The sequence below is a fragment of the Dicentrarchus labrax genome, unplaced genomic scaffold (genome assembly GCF_905237075.1).
Source record: "Dicentrarchus labrax unplaced genomic scaffold, dlabrax2021, whole genome shotgun sequence".
NCBI lineage: Eukaryota > Metazoa > Chordata > Actinopteri > Moronidae > Dicentrarchus > Dicentrarchus labrax.
The window spans coordinates 17902894-17929046 of NW_026136709.1; the positions used below are offsets into that span (position 1 = coordinate 17902894).

A 26153-nucleotide genomic window follows, 5' to 3' on the forward strand; every position below is an offset into this window, starting at 1 on the left:
GAATCTCCGAGTGCAATAGACCGCAACAGGATGTTACTTTAATTTGAGCATGTCATTGTTTGTATGAAGGAGATTATAGCAGACATCGCCTTCTAAGTCCTGTGTAATTAAAAGTGTGTCAGTGAGTCGGAAATATGACTACATTCAACCAACGGGCTCCCGGTGCATGGATGAAATTAGACAGGCGGTGTTTATATTTAAGGATAAAAGAGGTGATTAGCCTTCCTAATTTTGTATGAGTACATACAATATGTATTTCTCTGGGTTTAACAGGACTGAATTTGGCCGCTGCAGCACAGGATTAATTGCCCTCCTTTGAGGAATGAAATCCTGGCCTGTCAATGTCCACTAATTCTCTCCCTTAGGAGAGCCATGGAAATAAATCTGATGGCTTTTTATCCTTCTTTCTGTCATCACAGCGATTACTGTGTTCTGGCAGCGGTCTGTCTGGCGTAAAGGCTGCCCCTGCTTTCACCAGAGGCACATGCACACACTCATGAATACACACATACAACATGAGCACCACTCTAAGCCCGAGGCTGTCTCTGCCTCTGTTTAAACGTTGGATTATCGCTAACCCCTTATACGGCATGCATCGTGGGCTGTGAAAAACTTTAAAAGGGATGTGAGGTGACTGAAAAGTCTGTGTGAAGGGAAGACGTGTAACACAGATCACACAAACCAGTGGTCATTTGATTTGTAGGCTAAATTACTTTTGTGGAACCTCCGACAAATGTATTATAGAAATAGTATTCAGAATAGCATGAACACTATTTCCATCTACAAAGACAAGTCTCAACTTACACACGAATAAAGTGTATGTTTACTTCAATGATTCTATTGATTTTAGTGTTTCTTACCGACGAATACCATGTTTTTATTTTTTAAAGGGAGCAGATCGGTTTGAATATCCAGGTTTTATGTCCAAGATGTATGGTTCCTGGACACAGTGTGATTATCATTATCACAGTTTTTTAATTAAGTCCTCTTGCGATAATTAAAGCTCAAAAAATGCCTCTAGTAACAGAGAGTGAAAAGAAAACTCTTGGCGGGGGCGAGGGGTAGGCTCTAATGAACTTCTGATAATGAGCAAGAGTCCTATTAATTAAATATATATATAAAAATAAAAAAATGACGACAAAAACAAATCGAGTTTTCACCTGGATTTTTGGGTGTTTTTTTCCCCACTTAATTATTTCTATTTTGAAGAATAGTTTCAAAGTTTTGTTTTCTTGCCTGAGAGTTAGATGAGAGGTTCGATACCACTCTGTCTTTTCATCAAGTATGGAGGTAAATCCAGGCAGTTAGCTAACCAATTAGAAATATGGGGATGTCAAATAAGATTTCAGTATGTTATATATTATTCTAAATTACATTTTATATGAATACACATAGTAATAATTTCTCTATTTTATTTATATTTTATTATTAGTATAATAATTTCTTTGCATTTACCCTCATCTTCCCTCAAAGTATTTCCCCTGTCCCCACTGCCATAGTCAACGCACAGACATGAGAGCGGTATCAACCTTCTCATCTAACTCTTGTCAAGGAGGCAAATAAGCATAGTTCCTAAAATGTTGAACTATTCCTTCAAAATGAATAAATAAATCCATATGATAATAACATTTCAGACTAACACGGATAAAATTCCTGTGTGTTTTTTAAAAATAGAAAACAAAAATTAGCTCTAGTTATATGGCAGCTGTTTTTGGCAGCAGGAAGGAAATTACTTTAAATGTGTGTGCTTTCTGCCAGCTCTAATTCTATAGAGTACAGTATATGACCCTTCATTATGGGTGGCAACCCCCCCAGTAGTCTCCACTCACAGAGGTGAATAGGCTAATCCATATTTATTTTAAATGGGTGCCATCTGTTGGAGTCGGCAGGATGTCAGATGGAATAAGCATTTGTAATGTGTGTGTGTGTGTGTGTGTGTGTGTGTGTGTGCGTACATGTGATTGCGGATCTCAGCTGGACAGAGTCGTGAGGCGTTGATGACTCTACTGCACGGGCGTGTGTGTTTGCACTCCTGATCTCAGCTGGGTGGTGGATTGGGACAGTGATGGATACGTGTGCGTGTGTGTGAAATTTGTTGCCGGGTTGAGTAACACCGCGGGGATGTGAGGTGGCAGCAGCGTGATGGACCGTTCGTGTGCCTGTTCGTGTGTATGTGTATCTAAGTGCTAGGATACCTTATCTAAGCCAGGGTTTGGTGTTGTGTGAGACGTGTGAAAGAGGGATTGCTTGTTTATATGACCTTGTTCGTTATCTCACTGGGCTTTGTAATTCCTCTGCTGATTTGTCGAAAATAAGTGGGCTCCAGAGCGTACTGTGTGTGTGTGTGTGTGTCTGTGTGTCTGTGTGTGTGTGTGTGTGTGTGTGTGTGTGTGTCTGTGTGTGTGTGTGTGTGTGTGTGTGTGTCTGTGTCTGTGTCTGTGTGTGTGTGTGTGTGTGTCTGTGTCTGTGTCTGTCTGTGTCTGTGTCTGTGTCTGTGTCTGTGTGTGTCTGTGTCTGTGTCTGTGTGTCTGTGTGTCTGTGTCTCTGTGTTTCTGTGTCTGTGTCTCTGTGTTTCTGTGTCTGTGTCTGTCTCTGTGTGTGTGTGTGTGTGTGTCTGTGTCTGTGTGTCTGTGTCTCTGTGTGTCTGTGTGTCTGTGTCTCTGTGTTTCTGTGTCTGTGTCTCTGTGTTTCTGTGTCTGTGTCTGTCTGTGTGTGTGTGTGTGTGTCTGTGTGTGTGTCTGTGTGTGTGTCTGTGTGTCCTGCAGAAATGAGGCCCGACTACTGGGCTTTTCTGTGTACTGTATGTTATACGCCTCAGCATGGATGCAGAGTTGCTTTCGTTTGGACTCCCTGCGATTCACTTGTCAGCTGTAATTTGTAAAGGTCTCTTTTACTGTGACCGCCAAAGACCCATAAAGCCCCTGAGTTGCACACTGTTTGCATAAAAGATAGAAGAAATGCCACTTTGAGGAAAAAGGCGATGCTGTCTGGCCTGTTTCAGACGAAAAACCCTCTCTTTGAAAGATTGCCCATGGGAAAAGTTGGGTTGCCCTGAGTACAAAGGGTTTGTTTATCTCGCTATTGTATTCTCCCAATTTGTTCTCACAATTTGTTCTTCACAAAACCACAATTTGCTCCCATCTAATGATGCGCTTTGATAATGGCAGTCCAAGGTTCTGAGGTTAAGACGATTAAAAGCTGTTTCTTGTTTTTCTCAGCGAGGTGTCAGTGCCCTCCGTTATCATCCTCAACACATCCAACGAGCAGTACTTCCTGCCCAGTGAGCCGATTGAGACCATGGAGCAGCTGGTCCAATTCATCAACGGTGTTTTGAACGGCTCTGCACAGGTCCAAATCTTCTCCTCTCCCTCTCCTCCTGCTTTCTGTTTATGCATTCAGCTCAGTATAGCCCTCCCTCCCCCTCCTTTCCCCTTGTGTTGTACCACTGTAATCACACCAGTAGTCTTCATTAATCAAGCATGTTGCATTGCATTTTAAGTCGTCCCTGGAAAATATTTTCACCAGATGAGATATTTCTGCAATCTCGGTTTGCATGTTCAGATTTCATATTCCTTTCCTTTCTGAATAGATTATCTACAATAATTCTGTCTCCTAAGTCAAACACGGAAATTACTACATGACTCTGTATTGTAGTGTGTACACTAATCTGGAAAAGAAATGTCATCGCTTTCTCTGTACCACACTGAAGCCACCAGATGTATGAAACCATAAGCCAAACAGCCAGAGGTCTTGTCCTTTTTTCCAAGAAAGGTCTGTGCTATTTTTTGCTTGGTAAAACAAACCACCTCCCACCAAAATACAGCAACAGAAACCTCCACGTTAATGCTGTCCAGTTCTGCCAAGGCCTGGACAGTTTCAACCTCTTTACATCATGCTGGTAATGCCTGCCGTGAGGTGTCTCAAGGCTGATTTGTGCTGCATGTAAAAACACAGAATAATGTGAGTTAAAAATAATGTGTACCGTGCAAGAAAGTAACAATAGTTACTGTTAGATTTCATGGGTGTTCTTTTTTATTTTCTTTTTCTTGAGGGAAAAATTGTTTAATTTTTTTTTTATTGTTTTCCATAAGAAGCATAAAAAGAATGAACATTAAGGTACACAGACGGCGTGTTAATCCTTGCATGAAGCATAAACCAACCAGAGGAGGAGACAGTTGGCAGGCTGTGGCATCTCTCTAGCAGGTTTATAGCGAATAGATACATTTTTTTAAAGTTTAATCCTCACTCACTGCTCTTGTGGTACATAGGCTGGCTTCAATTTTTAAGTCCTTTGCTCCTTTTGCAATTAAGAAAGAACAACTCCCAACGATGTGCTGTAAAAATGTTTGTAAAAATGTTTGTAAAAACTTCTCAAACTACTTATGCAGTCTGTGCAACAGCTCCTTCCACAGAAATCATCTCATGCCCACTTTCAGCTCATTCACAGAAGGCCTGCTTAGTCAGTGCTCACTAATTGGCCATCCTGACGAATTAGCGTCGGGACAGATCACTCATTGGCTGCCCGGGTGCTTTTGCCAATAAATGAGTTCAGGCAGAGTCGAACCGCTGGACACTGAACAAACGAGAGTCGGACACATCAGATAATTTTGTGCAGCGGAGCGGTTAATTAAACAATATTCTAAATGCCTGCGATGTACTGACCATATGACTGGGTACCTGAGACTTAAAAGATAATTCTGTGTGCGTACTGCATGAGTAGTTTAGAAGTTTTTACTGACATGTTGATGATTGTTTTGTTATTTAGGTATTATTCCTGAGTAATTGCATCAAATTGTACATGCCAAGCTGGTGACTATGAAATAATTGGGATGGAGTAGACACAGTAGCTCCCCTGTGCCCATTAAATGATCTGTCTCCCTGCAGGCATATGGAGGTGATGGCGTCATTCAGAGGATCAAACGCGTGGCCTTTGATGCCAGATCCACCATTATGGTAAGTTGGGGAGATTTTATTCTAGGCTGCTACATGTAGACGATCTGAAAATATATATGTTTTTGAAGTTTAAGATGCTCAAAAAGTTTTGTGTCATGTGGCTTTTCAGCTACTAAATGCTCTGCTATGTTCACCAGCTTACTTTGTCTGCCATTTGGTGCTGGAAAGGTTGCGTACAGTGGGTTTAGCTTGGAAACAGTGTTGATGAGTGGAGTGAGAGTAAGCAAAAACAGTATAATTGCAGCCCATAAACCAAAACAATGAGCTGAAAGATGCTAAAACACTCCCTAAAACTAATGGGAACTGCAAACTTGCATGATAAATCTCTTTATCGCCCTTTAACATTACACATAGTCATCTGACCCATTGTTCATATAAAAAGATATTGATTAGTGCAGCTTTAAGGTCTATTTTACATTCATTTCAAGCTATTATTTTGCCCTAATTTTGATTGTCTATAGTGACCTGCTACCCAACTGACGTACCTCGGTCTTTCTTTACCATCTACAGTTAAACCACTAATTATTATACTGCTGAACATCTTGTACTTATTGATATGCTTCACACCATGCCTCACCTTGACTGTGTTTACCAATTTAGGGTAAATACTGTATGTATGCAAGCTGCGCCAAGTTCAGCAGCACTGTAAAACAAATGCCCGGGTGCCCCGCTCTTTCCCTCTGGGAGGAAAACAACATTCAGAGGACAAGACAGGGAGTACAACTGAGAATATGCAATGCAGGCTGTAAACACAGTATGTGGAAAGAGAAACAGGCAACAGAGCAGGAGGAGGTGGAGTGATTAGGGAGGAGAGGAGGTCAGGAGACTGAACTTCTGAGGCTGAGCTTCTCCTCCCACTTCTACTCTAAGTAGTTGGATCTTTTGGGAAAACTGGTGTTTTATTTATTTATTTATTTATTTATTTATTTATTTTTACCAAGGGTGTGATAGGAATGTAAATGCAGCTGTTTTGTAATTCTACTCAGTCGGTACATTTCCACTGTTAAGTCTAACAATGTTGTTAAAGGGATGAACTCCTGAAAAATAATTAAAAATTTCATTCAAGAAATAGAAGGTATAGTAACCTAACCTTGCAGACATATTTTTAGCTTTCAGGCCAGGTTTGACAGTTGGGTTTTTAAATGGAATCAGTGTAAGAATAAGACCTTTTAGACAGAAGTAAAGCTTTCAATACAGACACAATATTATAGAGCATAGTGTGCATTTGTTTCTCATTAGCAAATACTAGCAGGTGGCACAGAAGTAAGTAATCCGTGTGTGATGGGCTCGGCTTACACCTGTAAGAGAAATGAAATTCTGTTCTGCTCTTGCTTTCCTAAATTTAGCAAGGACCAAGCGTCACCACGGCTAGTCTTGCTCACAGTGACATGATATGATGCAAAGCAGATAGGCAGCAGCCATCACCTTGCCCCCGGAGAGCCTATCTAAATGCACGTCTGACAGGAGCATGAGGGAGCAGCCACATTAGGCCCAATGACTCATAGCCAGATGTGTTAGCATAGCATACCCATCTCTACCTCATCTAGCATCACACGGCGCCGGCAATTACCATCCCTCTTGCAGTGGCAATGACTGGAGGGAATGTGGAGATTTCTCTTCTTCTCAGCTCAGTGGCTGACAGAAGTTGTGACCGAATACTCCCTTCTAGGTACATTGTCTCTGATGTATCCTGCTATATTAAGGCCAAGTGACTCATTTATCACCGAGATCATTTAAAGAAGGACTTGCAAAGTTGTCCTTCAGTGACCTGGGTATTGTTGTGCCTGCAGGAGAGGAGGGATCATGGTTTGCAGGAGTGGAGAAGTACATGCTTAATTTCACATGCAAGTTCAGTAACATGGATGTGACCAGGGAGCAGATACTCCCAAACAAATAGCATTATGCACTGTGCATTTACTGTACAGATCATTGAACTGGAGCAAAAGTTTAGTTATAATTCACAGTCAAGAAACATCCCAGTATGTGTGCACGCAACCTTTGTACACATGCAGATGTGTGTTTGAGTTTGTGATCATGGGGGGGGAGCCTATTATAAGTGAGGAATACAGAAAGTGTGCAGAAAGACCTTTTGCTTGTGTTTGAAGTTGGAGGTTTATTTATTCCAGTTCAAACTGTACAATTTTAAAAGCATGAGAAACCCAAAGGATTATAGATAAAAGGGTACAACTCTCCAATATGGTTATGAGTGTAAAACAAAACAAAAACAAGTTCAGACAAGATAGAATAAACAAACAATATAACATAATAGAGACATCTTTAAAATTACATGACATAAATTTAATTAACACTAAAATATTAAAGCCTGCCCGAGTTTCTGCAAATGATTTGTGACCTGCCTTCTAAACACGCTCGCAAAGCTTAATGGCGTAATGCAAATCGATGAATAAATGAATGAATAAAAATGTGGAATCGTCGCTAAAAACATAAAAGCCTGTCTGCGATTTTTCTCAGAAATAATTCTGGATGTGCCCTCTGAATAGGATTTTTTGAATTCCCTCTACCTAATAGCTGGGGGGCTCTTTACTATTGTAAACACTGGCTGTTGAAAGAGATGAAACACTTTTATTAAACAGCCAGATACTCACTCCACATCTGTACTGTACTACATTGAAGAAGCACTGAGAGAGATGGAAAAAAGAGATAAGTGTTAGTGTGTTTGTTGTTTTGAGTGTGAACCTGAGAAAAAAAGGTCAGGGCTGGATTAATCCATTTGGGGGCCTAGGGCAGAAATGAGCTGCTCGCCCCTTTTTTGAACCCTGGTTCTCGCTACTGTCACAGTAACACATCTATCATTTTACCTTTTTTTTTAGTACCACATCAGGAACTGTGCACATGGCAGACTGCACATGGAAACTAACCGGTGCTGCTGTTCCTGCCGTTACGCAGACTGAATTTGCAACTTGTTGTCATCATTCCCATGTTCGGTTTTGATGTATTCGTCCTGCCCGAGTCATTTTCAGTTGACACAAGCTCCGGTAGCGTTTATTATGAACAGTTTGTCAGGATGATCAAAGTAATATTCAGATTCAAGAGTTACCTGTACTGCTCAAAATGGAATGACAACAACTTGTACAGGGATATCTCCTCCATGCTTGTCGCAATTTCTCTGATATTTTTCATTGATGTAGCTAAGAAGCTAGTTGGCTATGTAGGATGATGTGGTCTTAATCCTACCAAGCACTGATTGGTCAATTGTTTCTCGAACCATGTGAAACAGCTGCCAGTGAGCATCACGCCAGACTTATTTGAATTGCTCAAAAAGAAAAAGATATAGATTGTGATTTAGAGGATTATAACCAGACTAGGCTCGTGGTAATTTAAATAAATACAAATTCCACCATATACCAAGCATGATGAATACTAAAAGCATAGCACTAGATTCTGACATAAGGAGGCTCTGTAAGACCTGCCGAAAGATGCAGTGATTTCGAATCGTACCCTAGAGTCTGTCAGTACACTGTGACATCACTGTTGGGTGTAGTTATAGGTGCAACAGATCACAACTATAGCCACGTTAAGTCACTCTTTAAGTATTATTGTTGTTGTGTGTATACACTTTAGTGGCGCTTTCTCCCAAGCCATCAATGATGCTAATGTTCATAGATGTTTTTATATATATATATATTACATCTACAGTGTAGTGGCTTTCAGAAAAGTGAAGATTCTTATAGTTGTTAGGGGAAACATGCTTGAATGCCTTCTAATTGTGCAAAAAGTTCATATATTGTTCTCTCTTCTGTCCTCTCTTGCTGTCTTCATTTATTCCATTATTTCTATATTTCTCTCAACCCACCGCATCTCTTTCAAACTTTACTTTTGTCTCCATATCCTCCCTCCCCGCTCACTTCCCTCTTTTCTGTCTCCCTTTCATCTCTTGTTGTCTCCTTTCCTACATCAGTCAGTGTTTCGCAGCTCTCCGCTGCTGGGCTGCTTCCTGTTCGGCCTACCGCTGGGTGTAATTAGCCTGATGTGCTATGGCATCTGCACGGCTGAGTCGGATGACGGTTCGGATGACATCGACGCGCTCAAGAGGGAGGGCCTGACTGACGAGGAGGAAGAAGAGGAGGAGGACAGGCAATGCGCCGCTGAGCTGGAGGGCCCTGAAGAGGGCGAGAATGAGGAAGATGATGCTGGAGAGAAGGATCCCGAGGAGAAGAAAACCGATTAACACAGGGGCTCCCGTCGGATAGAGGATGATAGGCCTAGTCAAATGCAGTGACATGAAACTCAAAGACATATAAATGTATTACTGTTCTGCTTCTTTGTTTTTCATATCACTCCACCCCCCCCATCCCCCCAAAGCCCCTCTAGCACAGACTGTTCTCCCGTCTTTGAGTTCTGTGTGTCACTTTGTAACGTCAGCTGTGAAGCCATCGAATCATGTTTAAAACTAACAGCCTTTTAATGATGGAGTGTAAACACATAAAGTTCAAGAGAAGAGAAGGCTTGGCTGTGAACCAAACATACCACTTATTTATTATGATTCGACCAGTCAGTGGTTTATTCCATGTAATGTGTGACATTTTCTCATTGTTAGGTTGTTGTTTTGTAACCACTTAAATCTTAAATGCCCTTACTATAGTTTCTTCTTCTTCTTTTTTTTTTTTTTTGTCATTTCCCAACCACTTCTGATTATTTTGTTTTTCTAGTTTGCTATGATATCCTAGAAATGGTAGATTATAATCAATAGTTAAGAGATAAATCCAGCCTTCAAACTGAATACAGACATTTTGTTCCCCTCTTCTCCCAACCCAAGGTGTAGATTTATCATGTATAATGATTGACAAGTGTAGAAAGCAAAGGAAGTGCCCACGAAGGAAAATCTGCCATAAATGAATTGTGCTTTTTCTATTGTATGTTACTGCCTGAAAACATTTTACTCTTCTTCTTCTAGGGATGCAAAGTGCCGAGCATTACAACTTATTTCTCACGCCAGCCACCTGTTAGTGTCCATTTGTGCGGAAAGTTGATGAAAAAAGCTGGAATGGTAATTGGTATCAGTCTGTCTGATGCTGGAATATGGCAACTAATTTCAGCCCAACATGACCAACCAGCTAAAAATTCACAGTGTATATGGCTTGTACCTGTACAGCAGACACCCATAACATGCATCAGTAGTTCCCGCGGCTTTTAACAACTCATATTCCTCAGATAGACGGGCTCTGTCTGTTTCCATATTTCAATCTGTCCTCCATCACTGGTTGCTATATTGAATTCAGTAGGCAGGTTGAAGTTTACATCCCAATGCACTGAGGAGTACACTGAGCGTACAAAATATTAGGACTGTCTTCCTACCTCCCCCTTTTTTTTCCTTTTGTTAAAACCCGCTATTGCAAGTTTTCTCCAGGCCTAGAAATCCATCTCTATCCTATTTTCAAACCCTTGTGACTAAAGTGTATATAATAGCTGAAATCAAGTAGGGGTTACGGCTTCCTCGTGGACTCAAGTGGCCAGCCTGTTTCATGAAAAGTGTTCCCTAAAAAATCTGCTACTCCCACTGTAATACCATTTTCATGAAAAATACGCAGTAGAGTGTGCACCCTGTTGGATTTTGGGCCCAGTGTTGCCTCTCTGGCAGCGGGGGCATGTCAAAGCACCTGAAAACATCACTAACAAAGAAAAACAATAAAAGCAATATGAATAAAAACATGTATTTAACAGTCAGGGTGTAATTTTGACAGTGGATTTAAAGTGGTGTTTCCATGGAAACTGAAGCAAAATTCCCAGTGTCTGTCATTAAGATTCTTCCATTTGATTGGTGCATGGAAATCGCTGACATCGTCTTTCTTACGAGGCATCCCTGCCCGCTTCAAACTAGTGAGAAGAGCACAGATAAAACACAAATACTGTATGAAAATCCCTCATTTTAAATAATCAGGTTGGACCACGTCACTCATCAAGTAAGAAGCTGATGATTGAAAGTAATAGTCTGACATTTTAGAAAGTACATTCATTCACTTTCTTGCCAAGAGTTGGATGAGAAACCTCTCTCCTCGTCTGAAGGGAAACCATGTAGCTACTGCCAGCAGCTGGTTAGCTTAGCTTGGCATAAAGACAGCCATCCCTAGTTCTGTCAAAAATAAAATAAAGTCTGCCTACCAGCCCCTCTAAAGCTCACTAATTAAAACGTTATATCACAGACCACACAAACACTTAAGGGACTTCCTGGGAGTCTTCACTGGTCGCCTGAAAACCTCACAGTGATGACGAGACTCCAGGAAAGTCACTGGGCCTGACCAGGATGTAGGTCTGCACACAAAGCCCCTTGTAAAACCACACAATGTTGTCTTTACACCTTTTGTGCAGATTAAAAAAAACAAAAACAAGACGTAACGTGTTAGTGAGCGTTAGAGGTGCTGGTAGGCAGTTTTTGGCCCCTTTTGCACAGAGCCAAGCTAGTCGTTTCCCCCTGCTTCCAGTCTTCATGTTAACCCAAGCTAATGCAGCTGCTGGCACGTTCCATAAAAAAAGGTACATCTACTCATCTACCTAAAACGTAAGACTACTTCCCAATATATCAAGCTATTCCTTTCAGAGGGGTACACAAGATAATCATTTGTTTTACATTATTCAGCTGGAACATTCATGCATTGTATTTAACTCACAGAGCTACAAAGCAATTATAGGTTGGAAATGAGTAATGAATGCTTCTATAACAGGTTTTCTCTTAGGGGACTACGGCGCTGAAATGAATAAGAATTAAGTTCATTCTTGACCTTGGGAACAGTAGATAAAGTAATCTTAGCTCTAGGTCCAGGTTTCTGGAGTTTCTAAAGGCATCTGACGCAGTGACAGCTGAGCAAACTATTAAGATACTGAGCAGGCCTTGAATTAAGATATTTCCAAATGGTAATGAATGTTTTGAGCTGTTAATGCTATTATTGTGTATCTTTACCCCCGTTCAGTAACCCTTTTTAAAAATTGTAGCCGAGTAATAAAATGTCCGGTTTTGGTTATTCATCATTACTCATTTCATCGTGCTTTTGTAGCTCAGTAAATCTTGTAACCTTGATGGACTTAGCACACCTGTTGTGTTTAAATTTTTTTTTTACAGAGGTTATCTGTATTATTACTGTGAAACTGCACTAAAGGAAACCATGCCCTCGCCTTGCCTTCTGGTCTTTGTAGTTGCCTACCATTCTCTTTGGGTTTGAATTGAGATTGTCACACTTTATTACAGGTTTGAAAGATTGAAATAAAGACTGTCCTCTTTTTTTTTTTTTCATGTTGACTGGTATCTTTTTCTCAATCTCACGCACTACATATGCTGTCTATTCTCTTTTAAATTATCTTCCATTTAGACGTCTATTTCTCCATCTATCTCCAATTATCACACATATAAATGTGTTTTTTTCCCCCCGACAATATAATCCTAGGTAGAGGTTTCTACTCAATTATAGCAGATATAATCAAATTTTTGGAGATCCCGGTTTAACCGCGTCTGATTGCATTAGTTGATGTGAAACTCATTTATTTCTTCTCTTTAGGGAATGACAGCGCTCAAAAGTCAAGCCCAGAGACGTGACTTAACATAATGAAAAAGCATAATGCAGTGTACTTTCTAAAGCCTGACCCACAGTTTGGAGAGACAGAAAAAAATGTTTTGTTACTTTTGGGAAGTTTGATAGCTTGTTTTTCAGATCTAATAAAGGAGGTTCATTTATTTTCTCCATTCGTTGTCATTTTGGGGATAAATTGCCACAAAGGGGGAGATAATATATTACTACATCAGAATCAGTGTCATTGAGTGGTGCTGATGCAAAAGTAATTCATCGCTCAATTACCTCGCTATATATTCTGAGAATGAGGTTCATCGTGTGGCAAATGAAGGACGCCTGCTGTCTCTTTCTTACGGAGAACCAACAATCTAGCGCACTAGACAAGGGCAATTACACTTGGTGGCTCATTCTGACGTCCGTCTTATGTTGAAATGGCAAATTAAGGCGAGATAGCAATCATCTCATTTCTGACTCACATGGGAGTTGTTTAATGGTTTTGGGTCGCATGAAAGGTCAAGGTAAAGCGATAGATGGATATTTGAGTTAATGCTTCGAGCCTGTATTTCAAGGGTGTTCCGAGCTCGGTTGGTGTCACTCAAACCAAAAATTAGAAATGGCTGATTAGCTTTGCTCCCTATGGAAACCAACCTACACTTGTTCTCTGTGAGTCTTTGCAGACCCTGTAAGAGATGCAGTATTTTTTTGCGTTATGGCTGATAGATGGTTGCAGCTGCAAAGTCCATCTGTTTGCTGCCACTTTAAAAAAATACCTCAATGCCTAATTACACAAACAATGCGGGCAAATTTGCCCTTTTGAGATATCACCTCCCTTCAGTAAACAGCTGTTTTGAGTATGTTTTATTTTTTTTGTTTCCATCATCGGCATAGATAATATCTCGCTGAGCTTTATGATTATTCTTGGTGCTGTGACTTCACGTCAACAGTTCAACTGGGTTTAATAGCTGCTTGTCAGCCTGTCAGTCGATAGATGGTGCTTGTTGCTGTTGCTTTCATCTGAATGGGCTGACATTTTTGAAAACTTTTCTTCAGGGCTCTGTGAAAATGTGTGCGAAGATGTCTGCTGTCCATCAAAGCTGTTAGAACTTCGGCATCAAAAATCATCAAACAGACACACTCACACTCTCTCACACTCCTGTAGAGGATAATATCTGCCAGTTGAAAAGAACATAAGAACATCACATTAGAGTCAAAAATACAACTCTTTTCTCAGAGACAGATACTACAATGCTTGGGTAAACTAAATACTGATAATTGATTATTTCAACTTGAAGAAAATGAAAGAAAGACCATGGTGTTATGGACACATTAAATAGATTTTAATCATAATTTCTGTTTTGATGCAGTGTAAACCTGAACTCTACAATAAGCTATGATTGGACAATTGCTGTTTGGGGGAAGGGCTTAGTAAACGGTCAATTAGAAATCACAGATTTCAGTACGCTTGCAGCTCAGTGCATCATCCAGACTCCGTATCTTGGTTTGTGACAAAGCTTTATTTATAGCTGAAGCGTACAAATGATGTGCAGCTCTGCAGAGAATAACAAGTGCATGGCCCATATTATCTCTGTCACCTCTAAGTGCACTGTAAGCATTTCCCAGAAGAGTGTTTCTGCTTATCACTCTGCCAAGGAGTTGCTGCCACACAGCAATCGCCTAATGATGTTGCCCAGGTCGTGACCATTTACTCAAGGGACCTGTCCCCTCAGGGGGGTCAGGGTGACTTACAGTACCTTAGACGTAACTGTATCTGGCGGAGGCGACGAGCCTGAGCGCAGCTACCAATGCCGTCACTCCCACCATTGCCACAGGCTATTACCGTCCTCCAACCTGATTATCCAAGGAGCTTCAAAAATCAGCTTTCACAGTCAAGGAAGACAACAGGTTCATCAACACATGGATGAGTGTTTGCCGTGTGTATGTGTCACTGCCTGTGTTTAATCTGATCCTTAGTCCCTTCACACATATGTTGAGGGAAGTTATGTGACTTGCGTGCTGGGCTCAGAGCTTACTGCCATGCCCCCTTATAGACGGTAGCCAGCTGAGTTTTTTTTTAATGATGGTACATTCACAACCCTCATGTGTTTTATACCCTTATACAGACTTAAACACACTCTAATGTATGCACATATCACATATCCTGTTGATGTGAGTTCCTTTTGCTGCTCAGGAAACATACTGTAGAAATGGTAGTGCTTGTGGGAACAGTCTCTTAAGCCCTTTAACTCCTAAAAACTGGATATCCCAGGAAATACTACTGGGACATGAAGAGATGAGTGCTATATTCTGGGAAGAAAGTGGGATTTATTTAAGTTAAGAGCTTTTACACAATAATCCTTTCAGGGGCATATCTACAACATTTTCAATGGGTGGGGTCACAAGCTCGGAGAGGGGTGTCTGGTTTTAGAGACTTTTCTGTAGATTATACTGTATACTGTTATAAACCTGTGTTTATGAAGCCCTGAGCAAGATTCAAGACTGGCTTGTTGGGGAGGCTCTCCGTTGTCAACCCTGAGCTCAGCAAGCAAAGCACGATCGGATCAATGTCCTTATAGTGGTCTTAAAATATTAATTTAGTTCTCTAATTAATAGCCTATACCTGTAGCTAAGATGATATGTGACTTATGCCTTCGGTTTAATTAAGGTTTGGACCCTTACTGGTGTATTAAAATATTTATTGCTTGTTTGATGTCTGATATTATCCTTTTATCCTATTTATCTTTTATATCAACAGCAGTGTTTTACATTTCAGCATCGGTTTTCTTATCTTGTTAGTACATGATTTGATCCGGTTTGGTGCTAAACATACACATAATTTGAACAAATATTCACAAAACAAGGAAAAAGAGAAGAAGAAATTGAAACAAAAAACATGAGATTCAATTCAGAGTAGGACATAGACATACTTATTAACACATAACGTGATAGTTTGATATTCTGGGACTTTATTGCAGACAGCTAGATGCAAATATCAGTACAAGTCTCATGTCTGCATGCTAAATATGAAGTTACAGTCAGGAGACAGTTAGCTTAGCTTAGCATTAAGACTGGAAATAGGGTGAAAGAGTTTGCCTGGCAGTTTGTGGTTTTACTGGGTCGTATGTGCTGGACTATTCCTTAGCCCCGGAGCAGTGACTTCATGAAGTAACCTCCCAAAAAACCATCACTTGCTGTCTTTACACTTAAGTCTGCACGGTTTGAAGAAATAATGTAGGTGCTGCTAGGAAGATTTTTCTACCTTCAGTCACCCCACAAGAGCTGCAGTTTTAGAGATGCTCTGACCCAGTAGTCTGGGTGGGAGAGGTTCCATTATAATGAGATAATCAGTGTTATTGACTTCACCAGTCGGTGGCCATAATGTTGCGGCTAATCAGTGTATGTGTGTGGTTAGGTGTGCTTGACTGCACAAAATATTAAAATGAACAACATAATCATTTCAACTTGATAAAAAAGCAGGAGAACTTTAAAATGACAAAATCAGTGAAGACTTTATTTTGAGGGCACTAATTGTGGAGGGATCAAAAAGATTCCAGGGAAGGACAATCCCACCCATGCCCTTCTGCACGCCCCTGCATCCCTACGCTGGAGAAAAATAATGCATTTAAAATTAACCAGATGCCTTTGAGAGTTCATGTGAACAATGACAAGTCGAGTAGAGACAAGCGCTCCTGATGTGCTATTCGTTGGAACAGCAGTGTGGAGTGCTGTTAGTGGTCATTACTGAGCCCACTTTAGCATCCAACGCCACGGAGGAATAACACAGCGTCTGCAGAGAGTAATAACATCTTAGTGCTCCTGTGGCCACATTTGGCTCAGGCCAGTGGTTAACTTTGCAATCTAATAGGAAATGTTTTCTTTTCAGCTCCCTCTGATAGCTTTTTAATTGGTTTTAGTGACACTGTCACCTCTCTCCCTCAATAGCCTGGAGACCATGTTGTGTTTTTGCTACGACAAGGGAGCTCTGTAATGTAATCATGAAATAATCATAATTAGGAAAACATAATTGTGAGCAGTTATTTGGTTTAATATGACCCAGAGGTGCAAAGTAATCTTTTAAAATGCATTCATGTTGATAGAAGATGGCATAGGAACACATTTAAAAACAAGCAATAATGAGGCTCAAGGCCCATTATTGTTTGTAGGGACCACAACAACCAGCTCTATCGGATTCCTCTGGGCTTTCTGTTAATACTTCTGATAGAAACCTTCTGGGTTGTAATAATACTCAGGGTTTTTCTGATTGTTGCACTAAATTATTGTTATATTTATTTATTTAAGTCCACTCTGGGCAAAACATTAGAAGGACAAGTGGAATAACACAAAGATGTCTAAAATGATCATTTGCAAGTACATAAAGATAATTCTGACAATTGCACAGGTGGCTATAAAGCTTGAACATGAATATGTTGGTGACACAGCTTCACTCAAGTCTAAGATTCTGAAAAGAATGAAAAAAGGATTAGTACAATTTTAATGAAAAGCTACACAGGTAAATGTCATTGTTTTATTTTAAACATCTGCTGCCTCTACAGAAAAGGCACAGGTTCGGTCAAATTTTACCATTTCACAAAGAATCTTGTTTATCCACAGCCTGGTCTTTCTAGAGTGGTTGTCCTGACAATTATTATATTATATATATGTAAAAGTTAATTAGTTAAGGTATCCTCTTTGACAAATAAAAACACAAAAAGAATCATCCAAAAGGAAAATCCTTAAATCTGGGAAATCCAAAATGGCCACCATCTTCCCTAGTGTTGGGGATGAGCAATCAGATTTTATGTCCCTGAAGTCAACGCAGTTAATGGCAGCCAGTATGTCTTGGTGGAGTGCTTGTTCAACGCATCCCATGGTTGCATGGATCTGCATATAAAGAGATATGCCACCAGTATATGGAGTTTATAAGGAAGAAGTATGGCAAGGTTGTAGTCGTATTTGATGGGTATGACAGTAACAACACAAAGAACAATGCACCACAGATGGTCAGAAGGGAAGATTGGTGCCACTGTGACATTTACAGCCGACGTGATTGTCACAGTGCAGAAGGAACAGTTCCTGGTTAAAAGGCAGAACAAGCAGCGATCTGTATCCATGCTGAGTGAAGAGCTGCACACTGTGAGATACCATTCCTTAGGAGAGGCCAACCTGCTGATTGTGCACAAAGTTGTGCAGTGTGCTATTATCAACAATACTGTGCTAGTGGGAGATGACATGCTAGCCTGGACTCCCATGACTTGTGATTTTATTCTGAGTTTAGAAAGAACACAAAGAAGCCTTGCATTTCGAACATAAAGGCTACAAAACAACCACTTGACCCAGATATATGTAAGGACATCTTGTTCTTACATGCAATTCTAAGAGATAATACAACATCATACACCCTCAAGAAATGCACATTAGGCTTCTACATGTCTTACAGAAAGCGATAGTGAGTCTCTACAATGGGAAATCATCTGACACTCTGGATAATAAAATACTGCGCCAAGCCAACCTCAAGGGATAGCAGGCCGCCACCACAACCACAGGTGACATCACTGGAAAGACAGGAAAGCATCCCAGAGCAGCTAGGCTGAAGAGACTCAACACAGTCGTCTCAAATGCAGTGCTACTCAGTATTCCTTACTTAGGATTACCAAGGATTACAGGACCACAGAAAAAAAGTCATGTAGCCTTGGCTTTACTCGTGGAAACACCAGTCTCGCAGTCGGAAACGATTGGTCCACTATTTATCCCAATTTTCCACCGCTGTGGTCTTCATATTCTATGACTTGCCAGTGTTTCGATTTGACAAGTGACCCTGTTAACTGGTGACTTTCAGTCGAATATGTTGATTAACTGGTGACTTTATTTGGCTGAAAGTCAAGAGTCAGGAGGAGCGAGAATTCCTTCACCACGACAGCCCTACTGGACTCCAACTTACATTAAGCCACAGGTCTGACCACAAACATCAGGACCAGAAAAGTATGAAGGCTTGTGACAATGTGTTTGTGTCAATTCAGACAACCCTACCCATTGCTCCTCAAAAGCTTCAGCGCGTCATCAAGTGCAACTGCCAGGCTGACCGCAGCACTCGGAGATGCACATGCAAAAAGGAACAATACTGAGTGCACAACTACAAGGGATCCAGCTGCACTAACTCAACACAGCCCCCTGCGACAAGAATGAAAATGACATTATGTAGTGTTGTGTTGTGTGTACATATTTAATTGGTTTGTTTGATCAGCAGTTACTTCTCTTAGGCCACAGCTTACAATGACTTGAAATTCTAATGACTGAGATGTATTATTTTGTTTTTACTTCAAGGAAAGAATTAACCATGGTATAATCTAGCATGCACAACTATGTAGGCTTTCACAATCATCGACATATGGCTAAAAAGTAGAGATGCAGAATTGGTAAAATTCTGAGATGATACCCATACAGATTTTTTGCCGTATTTGCCTTTTTGTGCCAAGGAAACAAAGAAATTTTCCAAAGATAAGCATGTCCGCCTGTTTCAGTCTGTCAGTCTATTTCTCTTCTCATCCAAGATGTGCTGCTGCATGGAGCACATCAGTGTTTGCGTGCAATTTGTGTCAGTGCTGGAAAATGAGGGTGATTATTTCTCCAATATCCAAGTTGAAAATAACCAACACAACGTTTAACCAGCGCAAAATTGATGTGACACAACACTACTGATATCTGTGAATAACATCTTATTTACATATCAATGTCAGTCAGCAAGGTGAATATTGACTGATACTGCAGTTCAGCCGGATCATATTTAGGCAATTTACAAAAACTTCCTTTCATATGACTTCGATACAGACTTTGTTACTGTCATTCGGAACATTTCTAAGACACAACATCTGTTGAATTTGTTTTTTTTTTCGTAAAAGGCAGCATGTACTAGAGGGAGATAGCCTCTTTTACTATTTATATGCGCATATACACCGATCAGCCATAACAGTATGAGTGAATAACACTGATTATCTGGTTATCATGGCACCTGTCAGTGGGTGGGCTATATCAGGCAGCAAGTGAACATTTTGTCCTCAAGTTGATGTGTTAGAAGCAGGGAAAATGGGCAGCGTGAGGATTTGAGCGACTTTGAGAAGGGCCAAATTGTAATGGCTAGACGACTGGGTCAGAGCATCTCGGAGACTGCAGCTCTTGTGGTGTTCTCGGTCTGCAGTGGTCAGTGCCGATCAAAAGGGAAGGAAAAGCGGTGAACCGGAGACAGGGTCATGGGTGCCCAAGGCTCATGATGCATGTGGGGAGCGAAGGCTGGCCTGTGTGGTCTGATTCCAAAAGATGAGCTACTGTAGCTCAAATTGCTAAAAACATTAATGCTGGTTTTAATAGAAAGGTGTCACAACACACAGTGCATCACAGTTTGTTGGTATGGGGCTGCATGCCCAGGTGGTCATAATGTTATGGCTGATCGGTGTATATACACAGCATGTATCATATAGATATAATGTCATTCTGATTTGTTAGTAGTAGTCCATATAAGTTGTATTGCCATCATATACAGTAATTGTGAGTTGTATATATGTGATATTGATTTGTATTGTCATGATGTAATGTTAATGGGGATCTAAATAAACAAAGCCTACAAAGTTTCAATAAGAAAATATGTAACTTGACAAACAAATGTAAAAACTCCTCAAAACTGCTCCAAAATAAAGTGAATACCAGATAAAAACAACCCCACAATGTCATTGTCAAGCAGCATTGCTTTTAAAGCAGTGACATATGCTCTCTATGGGGACACAAGCAGCCTGGATGAGTGGTGCAGAAGTTGTCAAGCATCCAGATAAATCTTCTCAGAGCTCCACGCTGCTTAGACCACCCAGGAGGATGTGGCCCGGAGGTTCGTCAAGGACAGCCAGAGGCAGATTCAGAACTGGCCCTCAGCCCTGTTTTTCCCAAAGTGGGTTGTCTTCTGTGACTTCAGTTCTATGTGTCTCTCTCTGTATGATGTGCGTGCCTGTGTGGTGTAGCTGCAAGTAGGGCAGAGATTGTCTGTCATGCGTTTTCCGCCTATCTGGACTTGGTTTAAACAGAGCGGAAAGTGAAAGCGCTGCTCACTATGGGCTGTGCAGCTCTGGCCAACGATGACAGAGGGAGAAAAGATGGGATGGCGCACCTGGAGTTAATGACAAAAATTTAACGCTCCTACGGAACATGAAGGGTCCTGCAGGATCACAGCCTGCCACAGCCACTTAGAGGCTACATTTGTCACGAGCAAAGAACTGGGAGCAGGCAGGCAGCATTTCCTGTTGGAGAGTCCTTTGCTGCACCGGTTTGTATCAATCAGTTTGTCCTGACAGCAGCATGAGACAGAAAGAGAAACATCTGCCAACTGTCCTCGCCTTAAAAAAAAAAAAAAAAAGTGCACATGTGATATGAACAGTTCATATCAAAGACAGGGGCAGTTTGCACTCTCTTATCAAGGATTTCTTTCCAAAATCTTGGTAGTCTGGGAATTATTTTGATACCCAAAATATCCCAGAATCAGATAGACACAATCATTTGTTATTTTAAATCAATGTCTTACATGACTCAATAACTCCATAGTAACAACATTCCCCTTAATAGCAGCAATCATGTTGTCAGTGTAGGCACTGTAACAGTTCTTTCAAATGGCGGATGTGCTATTTTAACTCACTTTGAGATAAAAATGTTACAGAGCGAGAAAGCATTACTTTTACATATGTAGCAACTTACATGTTCTTGGAATCTGCACTTTATACTGATATTTTATTCATCTCTCAGAGAAAGACACAAAACAAAATACAGAACCCTGGCACTGCTGAGCTGCACATCTCTGTGTTATGTGGAAGGAAGCATAATAAAATTAAGAAGGCAGTCTTGCCAAATGATGAATGCTGATGCTCTTGCTTCATTGCTTTATCCATTTATATTTATTTAAATGACATATCCTTTGCTTTGATATTCACCAGGGCTCATCCAGCTCCATCAAATGCAACAAGAGGACACAGGGGCTATTTATTCTGTTTAGTTTTTTTTCCTTAGGTTGAGCTTTGTTGATGGAAATCAGCTGGCCAGATTCAGCTAGCAACTAAGCTGACCTTTGTTTTCAAAGCTCTACATTTTGGGAGAAAGTTTAACACCGTTTAAGGCACAAAACTTCTCAAATAATTGATCGTAAGCCCCACTGCCCTTAGTTACTGTTGCTACGCCTGTCAAGTGTTTCATTGGAGCACAACACAGAATGCGGTTTACCATGGCAACCGTGGCAGATTTACCACTCGAAATTTGCTGTAATTTTTTAAACACTTGGTCTTTGATTTCACACACAAGTGAACAAAAGCTTTCCGTCGGATTGGAAATGAGAAGCTGCTTTTGTTGTGAAGCCGTCATTGTTGGCTGAAATGACAAACGTCGCTAGCACATTTTGTCAGCTGTTGCTAGCCTAGTGTAATGCCAAAACTTAAAATTTATGCATAGAGCCCGGGAGGTGTCAGTGAGGAAAAAAAAGCCCCCAAACTGTAATAATTTGTGTTGTGAATTTGTGCAGATTACTTAATAATATCCCAACATGACGGTTCACACAGAACACAAAGTAACGACCTTTCTCCAATCCTTTCTGTAACATGTGAATCACTGGAATCAAAAAATTTATAAATCCAACACAGACTCTTTCAAGCAAAAGTCCACATTCATGAAATATATAATGATTTTGGAGAGCACTTCTGCCATCAAACAGCCTTTTCACAATGTTATGGACCGCTCTCACAGCTTGAATAACCTTTACAGATACTATATATATATTTATTTAACTGTTATTAACTGGATCTCTACACCTCCTGAGAGTCTGTGTAAGATTCTGCACTGGCCATTTTTTCCACATGCATCTCCTTTTACTCCTTTGAGCTACTTTATCAATCCCTGCGGCAATTATGAAGAGGACATATTGGGCTTCCCATTGATATGTTGTGTGATAGGCTGGGATGGTGGGAACTTCCTCTTCCTTTCCATCCAAAATGGACAGCATGCATATTTGTGACACTGTTTTGTGCACAGCTGCTCTTTGCTCCTCCAGATTCAGTCCCCACAACATATATTATAGATACGTCCATTCCTCACCCAGTAGGCAGCACAGGTGGTCTTCTAACCAAGTCATTCCAAGCTCTCTCTGCACCCCGCACTGGCTACATTGGCTGCCTCCCATCAGATTCAAGAAACTGGTACTTGCTACTACTGTGCTGCAAATGGCTCAGGCCCATCCTACATGTAAGACATGGTCAAACCACCCCAGCCTGTCCACTACACTCTGCTACTGCCAAACAGCTTACTACTCCCTCACTGCATGGGGGGGCAGCAACCACTCAACACAATCTCGACTGTTTGCTGTCCTGGCTTTACAATGGTGGAACAAACTCCCCCCTTACACAAGGCGGCAGACACTCTACACATCTTCTGTCAGACTGAAAACTCATGTATTCAGACTGCACCTCAGCCCATGGAATGAAAAACAAAACAAAAACTCATTGTTTCTAAATGTAGCACTTGAATCAATTCAGTTTATTTGATGAATTTGATGTACTTGCATGATTCCGGCAATTTTTGGGTTGTATCCACATGGTTGAATGCACTTATTGTAAGTCGCTTTGGATGAAAGCGTCAGCTAATGCAAGTACCAAAAGGAGAAAATGCTTCCAGGATTATCTCTGCTAAAAATAAAACATGCAAAGGAAGAAATGGAGAATGGAGAGCAAAATTAGGTTGATTTAGGTTTTACAAATAACTAAATCACAATAAAAATGAATTATTCTGTTCTACTTCAATTCTGCTGTTCTCTTGTTCTAGTCTTTTCAAATAAAAACACACTCAAAGGACTCAAGAGTACCTATCAAACAATATAGACATAATGACAATGCTTTCTGTTTGAATAAAAGATATCTTGCAACCAACAAGCAAGTGAAACAATCCAGAATGACAAATAATTTTGTTTTTTAATCAAGTTCAATGTATTTTATCTATATCTCCTAGTTTTGGCTGTCTTTTCACACTAAAATGCTGTGGACATGCAGTCAAATTAAAATTAAAAATCATTTTTAAAAAGAAAAAAAATGTTTTCACCTGAAATAAGTAGGACATTGCAAAAATAAATAAAGAAAAAAATATATATCCCAGGTTCCCAGGAGAGCTCACTCATTAAAGAATCCGGTAAAAGGTTCTTAATGCACATCATGCCTACATGCATATATAATGGTAAAAGACTGAGGCTAAAGCTGCATGTACCAGGCAACATCAAGTCAACAACATCACCAGTTGTTGATCCATGTGGAAGACATGGAAACATTGTTCCTGTTTAGCAGTTTAGAACTAGTTAGACCTATAGTACAGCATTATAAATAAAAACATAACCCTTGGATGGGTTTTAAGCTAATTATAGAAAAACATACTACAAACAAAAGGTTAGATTTATGCTTTAATGTGTGTATTTTCAAAGCTATATTTACTCTTAGGTTCTTTTTTTAATGTAACTTGTCACGCTATATAGTGTAGTTAACAAATGACATAACCCATGCCTGTCGAAGAGGTTAATACTGTAGATAGATACTGTATTCTAGACTTCCGGCGCCGGCGCGAGCAGGACGCTTATCCAGTAGCTCCGTGCGTGTCGTGTACACATCTGACTTCCAGTATAACTCTGGGCTCTGCCACATGCAGAAATACTCGGACGACACTGCGATAGTTGGCTGTATCAAGGATGGAAGAGAGGGGGAGTACAGGAGCCTAGTTGAGGACTTTGTGAGGTGGTGCAGGTCCAACCATCTGTAGCTGAACACCTCCAAGACCAAGGAGATGGTGGTGGACTTCAGAAGGAATAAACCACATCTCCAACTCATGTCCATTGAGGGGGTTGATGTGGAGGTGGTCAGGCCTATAAATATCTGGGGCTGCTGCTCGACGACAAGCTGGACTGGACAGCAAATATGGACACTTTACACAGGAAAGGGCAGAGCCGTCTGTACTTCCTGAGAAGGCTGGGGTCCTTCAACATCTGCAAAAAACTACTGCAGATGTTTTACCAGTCTGTGGTGGCCAGCGTGCTCTTTTATGCTGTGGTTTGCTGGTGAGGAAGCAGCAAGAAGAGAGACGCTGGTCGACTAGACAGACTGGTGAGGAGAGCTGGCTCAGTACTGGGCACAGAGCTGGACTCTCTGGTGACAGTGGCAGAAAGAAGGACCCTGGACAAACTGCTGTCCATACTGGACGACACCCACCATCCTCTGCAGGACACCTTCACCAGGCAGAGGAGTGTGTTCAGTGGCAGACTGCTGTCCCAGTCCAGCTCCACCAACAGACTCAAAAACTCTTTCGTCCCCCTGGCCATCAGACTGTACAACAGCTCTCAGTAAAGGCAGGGAGGACAATAGACAATAGACAATAGATAATAGACAATGGACAATTTCTACCTGTATTTGCACATCCATTTGCACTGTTTTACTTCCATTTGCATTGTTTACTGTTTGCACTGTTTACTGTAGCTAATGTTAATTTTATATATATAATACTTTATATTTTATCTTCTATTTTATTTTTAATTCTATTCTTAAGGTTAGGGATTTTAATTTTAGTCTAATGTATGTTTATTGTATGTTTTGTATTTTGTATGCTACTGGATACTTGAATTTAAAGTATCTATCTATCTATCTATCTATCTATCTATCTATCTATCTATCTATCTATAGTAAGCTATTTAGCGCAAAATGCTCATTTTTGCAGCTAACAGGGAGCAGGGAGACACAGTTTAATCAATAAATTACACTTTTGCTCTTGTGTTAAGGCTAAAAATACACTCTTTAAATGTCTGGTATCGCTCTGCCCCATACACATCACCTCGACATGTGGAGAAATCTAAAGCATAACAGCTATGATTGGACAACCACTGTTGCAGTGAACTGGCAATTTCCGAATGAAATCTTCTAGATTTTGCTCTTCTTAAAAATATTTAATGTACATATATAACAATACAATATAATGTACATGCTTATATATATATATACAGTATATTGCTATGTTTTATGGTTTAACTAGTAGGTGAGGTTGCCATTGTGGATGGAAAATGGAAGGGTGCAGAGAAACCTATAACTATAAATATGATTTATGACTTCCTAAAATGAGTGTGGCACAAACAAAATTGTCCATTTTCATGGTCTGTGCAGGTATCAGAAAGCACCTTAACTTCTTTATTCACATGGGTACAACCAACCTGAGCAACTTCTCTTTGGTTTATGGTAGATGACATGTCCACTTTATACTGCTGTTGAAAACACCCATTTTTTTTTTAACACTTACTGTCCCCAGTGACTGACACACATGCGCACACACACACACACACACACACACACACACACACACACACAGTTTCCTTCTACCCATACTGAAACAACCTTGTCTTCTTTAACCTCCGAAATACTTATCAGAAATTGTATTTAAATTACCTGAAACCAAATGTGCAGATAGACACACACACACACACACACACACACACACACACACACACGCAAACCGACTCTTTATAATTCATGCCCCCTTGTTTGATTCTGTCAACAGTGTCTGATATCAGAATGAATCTGAAAAGTTGCCATTTTCTTGCCTATTAGCATGCAGGAGAGAGGCCATATTTTTGCATGTGAATAAACA

At 40.5% G+C, this 26153-nt stretch overlaps 1 protein-coding gene across 1 annotated transcript in view; it reads left to right on the plus strand.

Annotated features, from left to right (window-relative positions):
• LOC127369372 (protein disulfide-isomerase TMX3) overlaps window positions 1-12199 on the plus strand; it is a 32068-nt gene extending 19869 nt beyond the window's left edge. Inside the window, exons 14-16 of the mRNA XM_051410657.1 lie at window positions 3219-3348; window positions 4885-4953; window positions 8873-12199. Coding sequence (XP_051266617.1) covers window positions 3219-3348; window positions 4885-4953; window positions 8873-9142 — 469 coding nt within the window. The 3' untranslated portion in view covers window positions 9143-12199. The remainder of the gene's footprint in view (window positions 1-3218; window positions 3349-4884; window positions 4954-8872) is intronic.
• Window positions 12200-26153: the final 13954 nt, after the last annotated feature.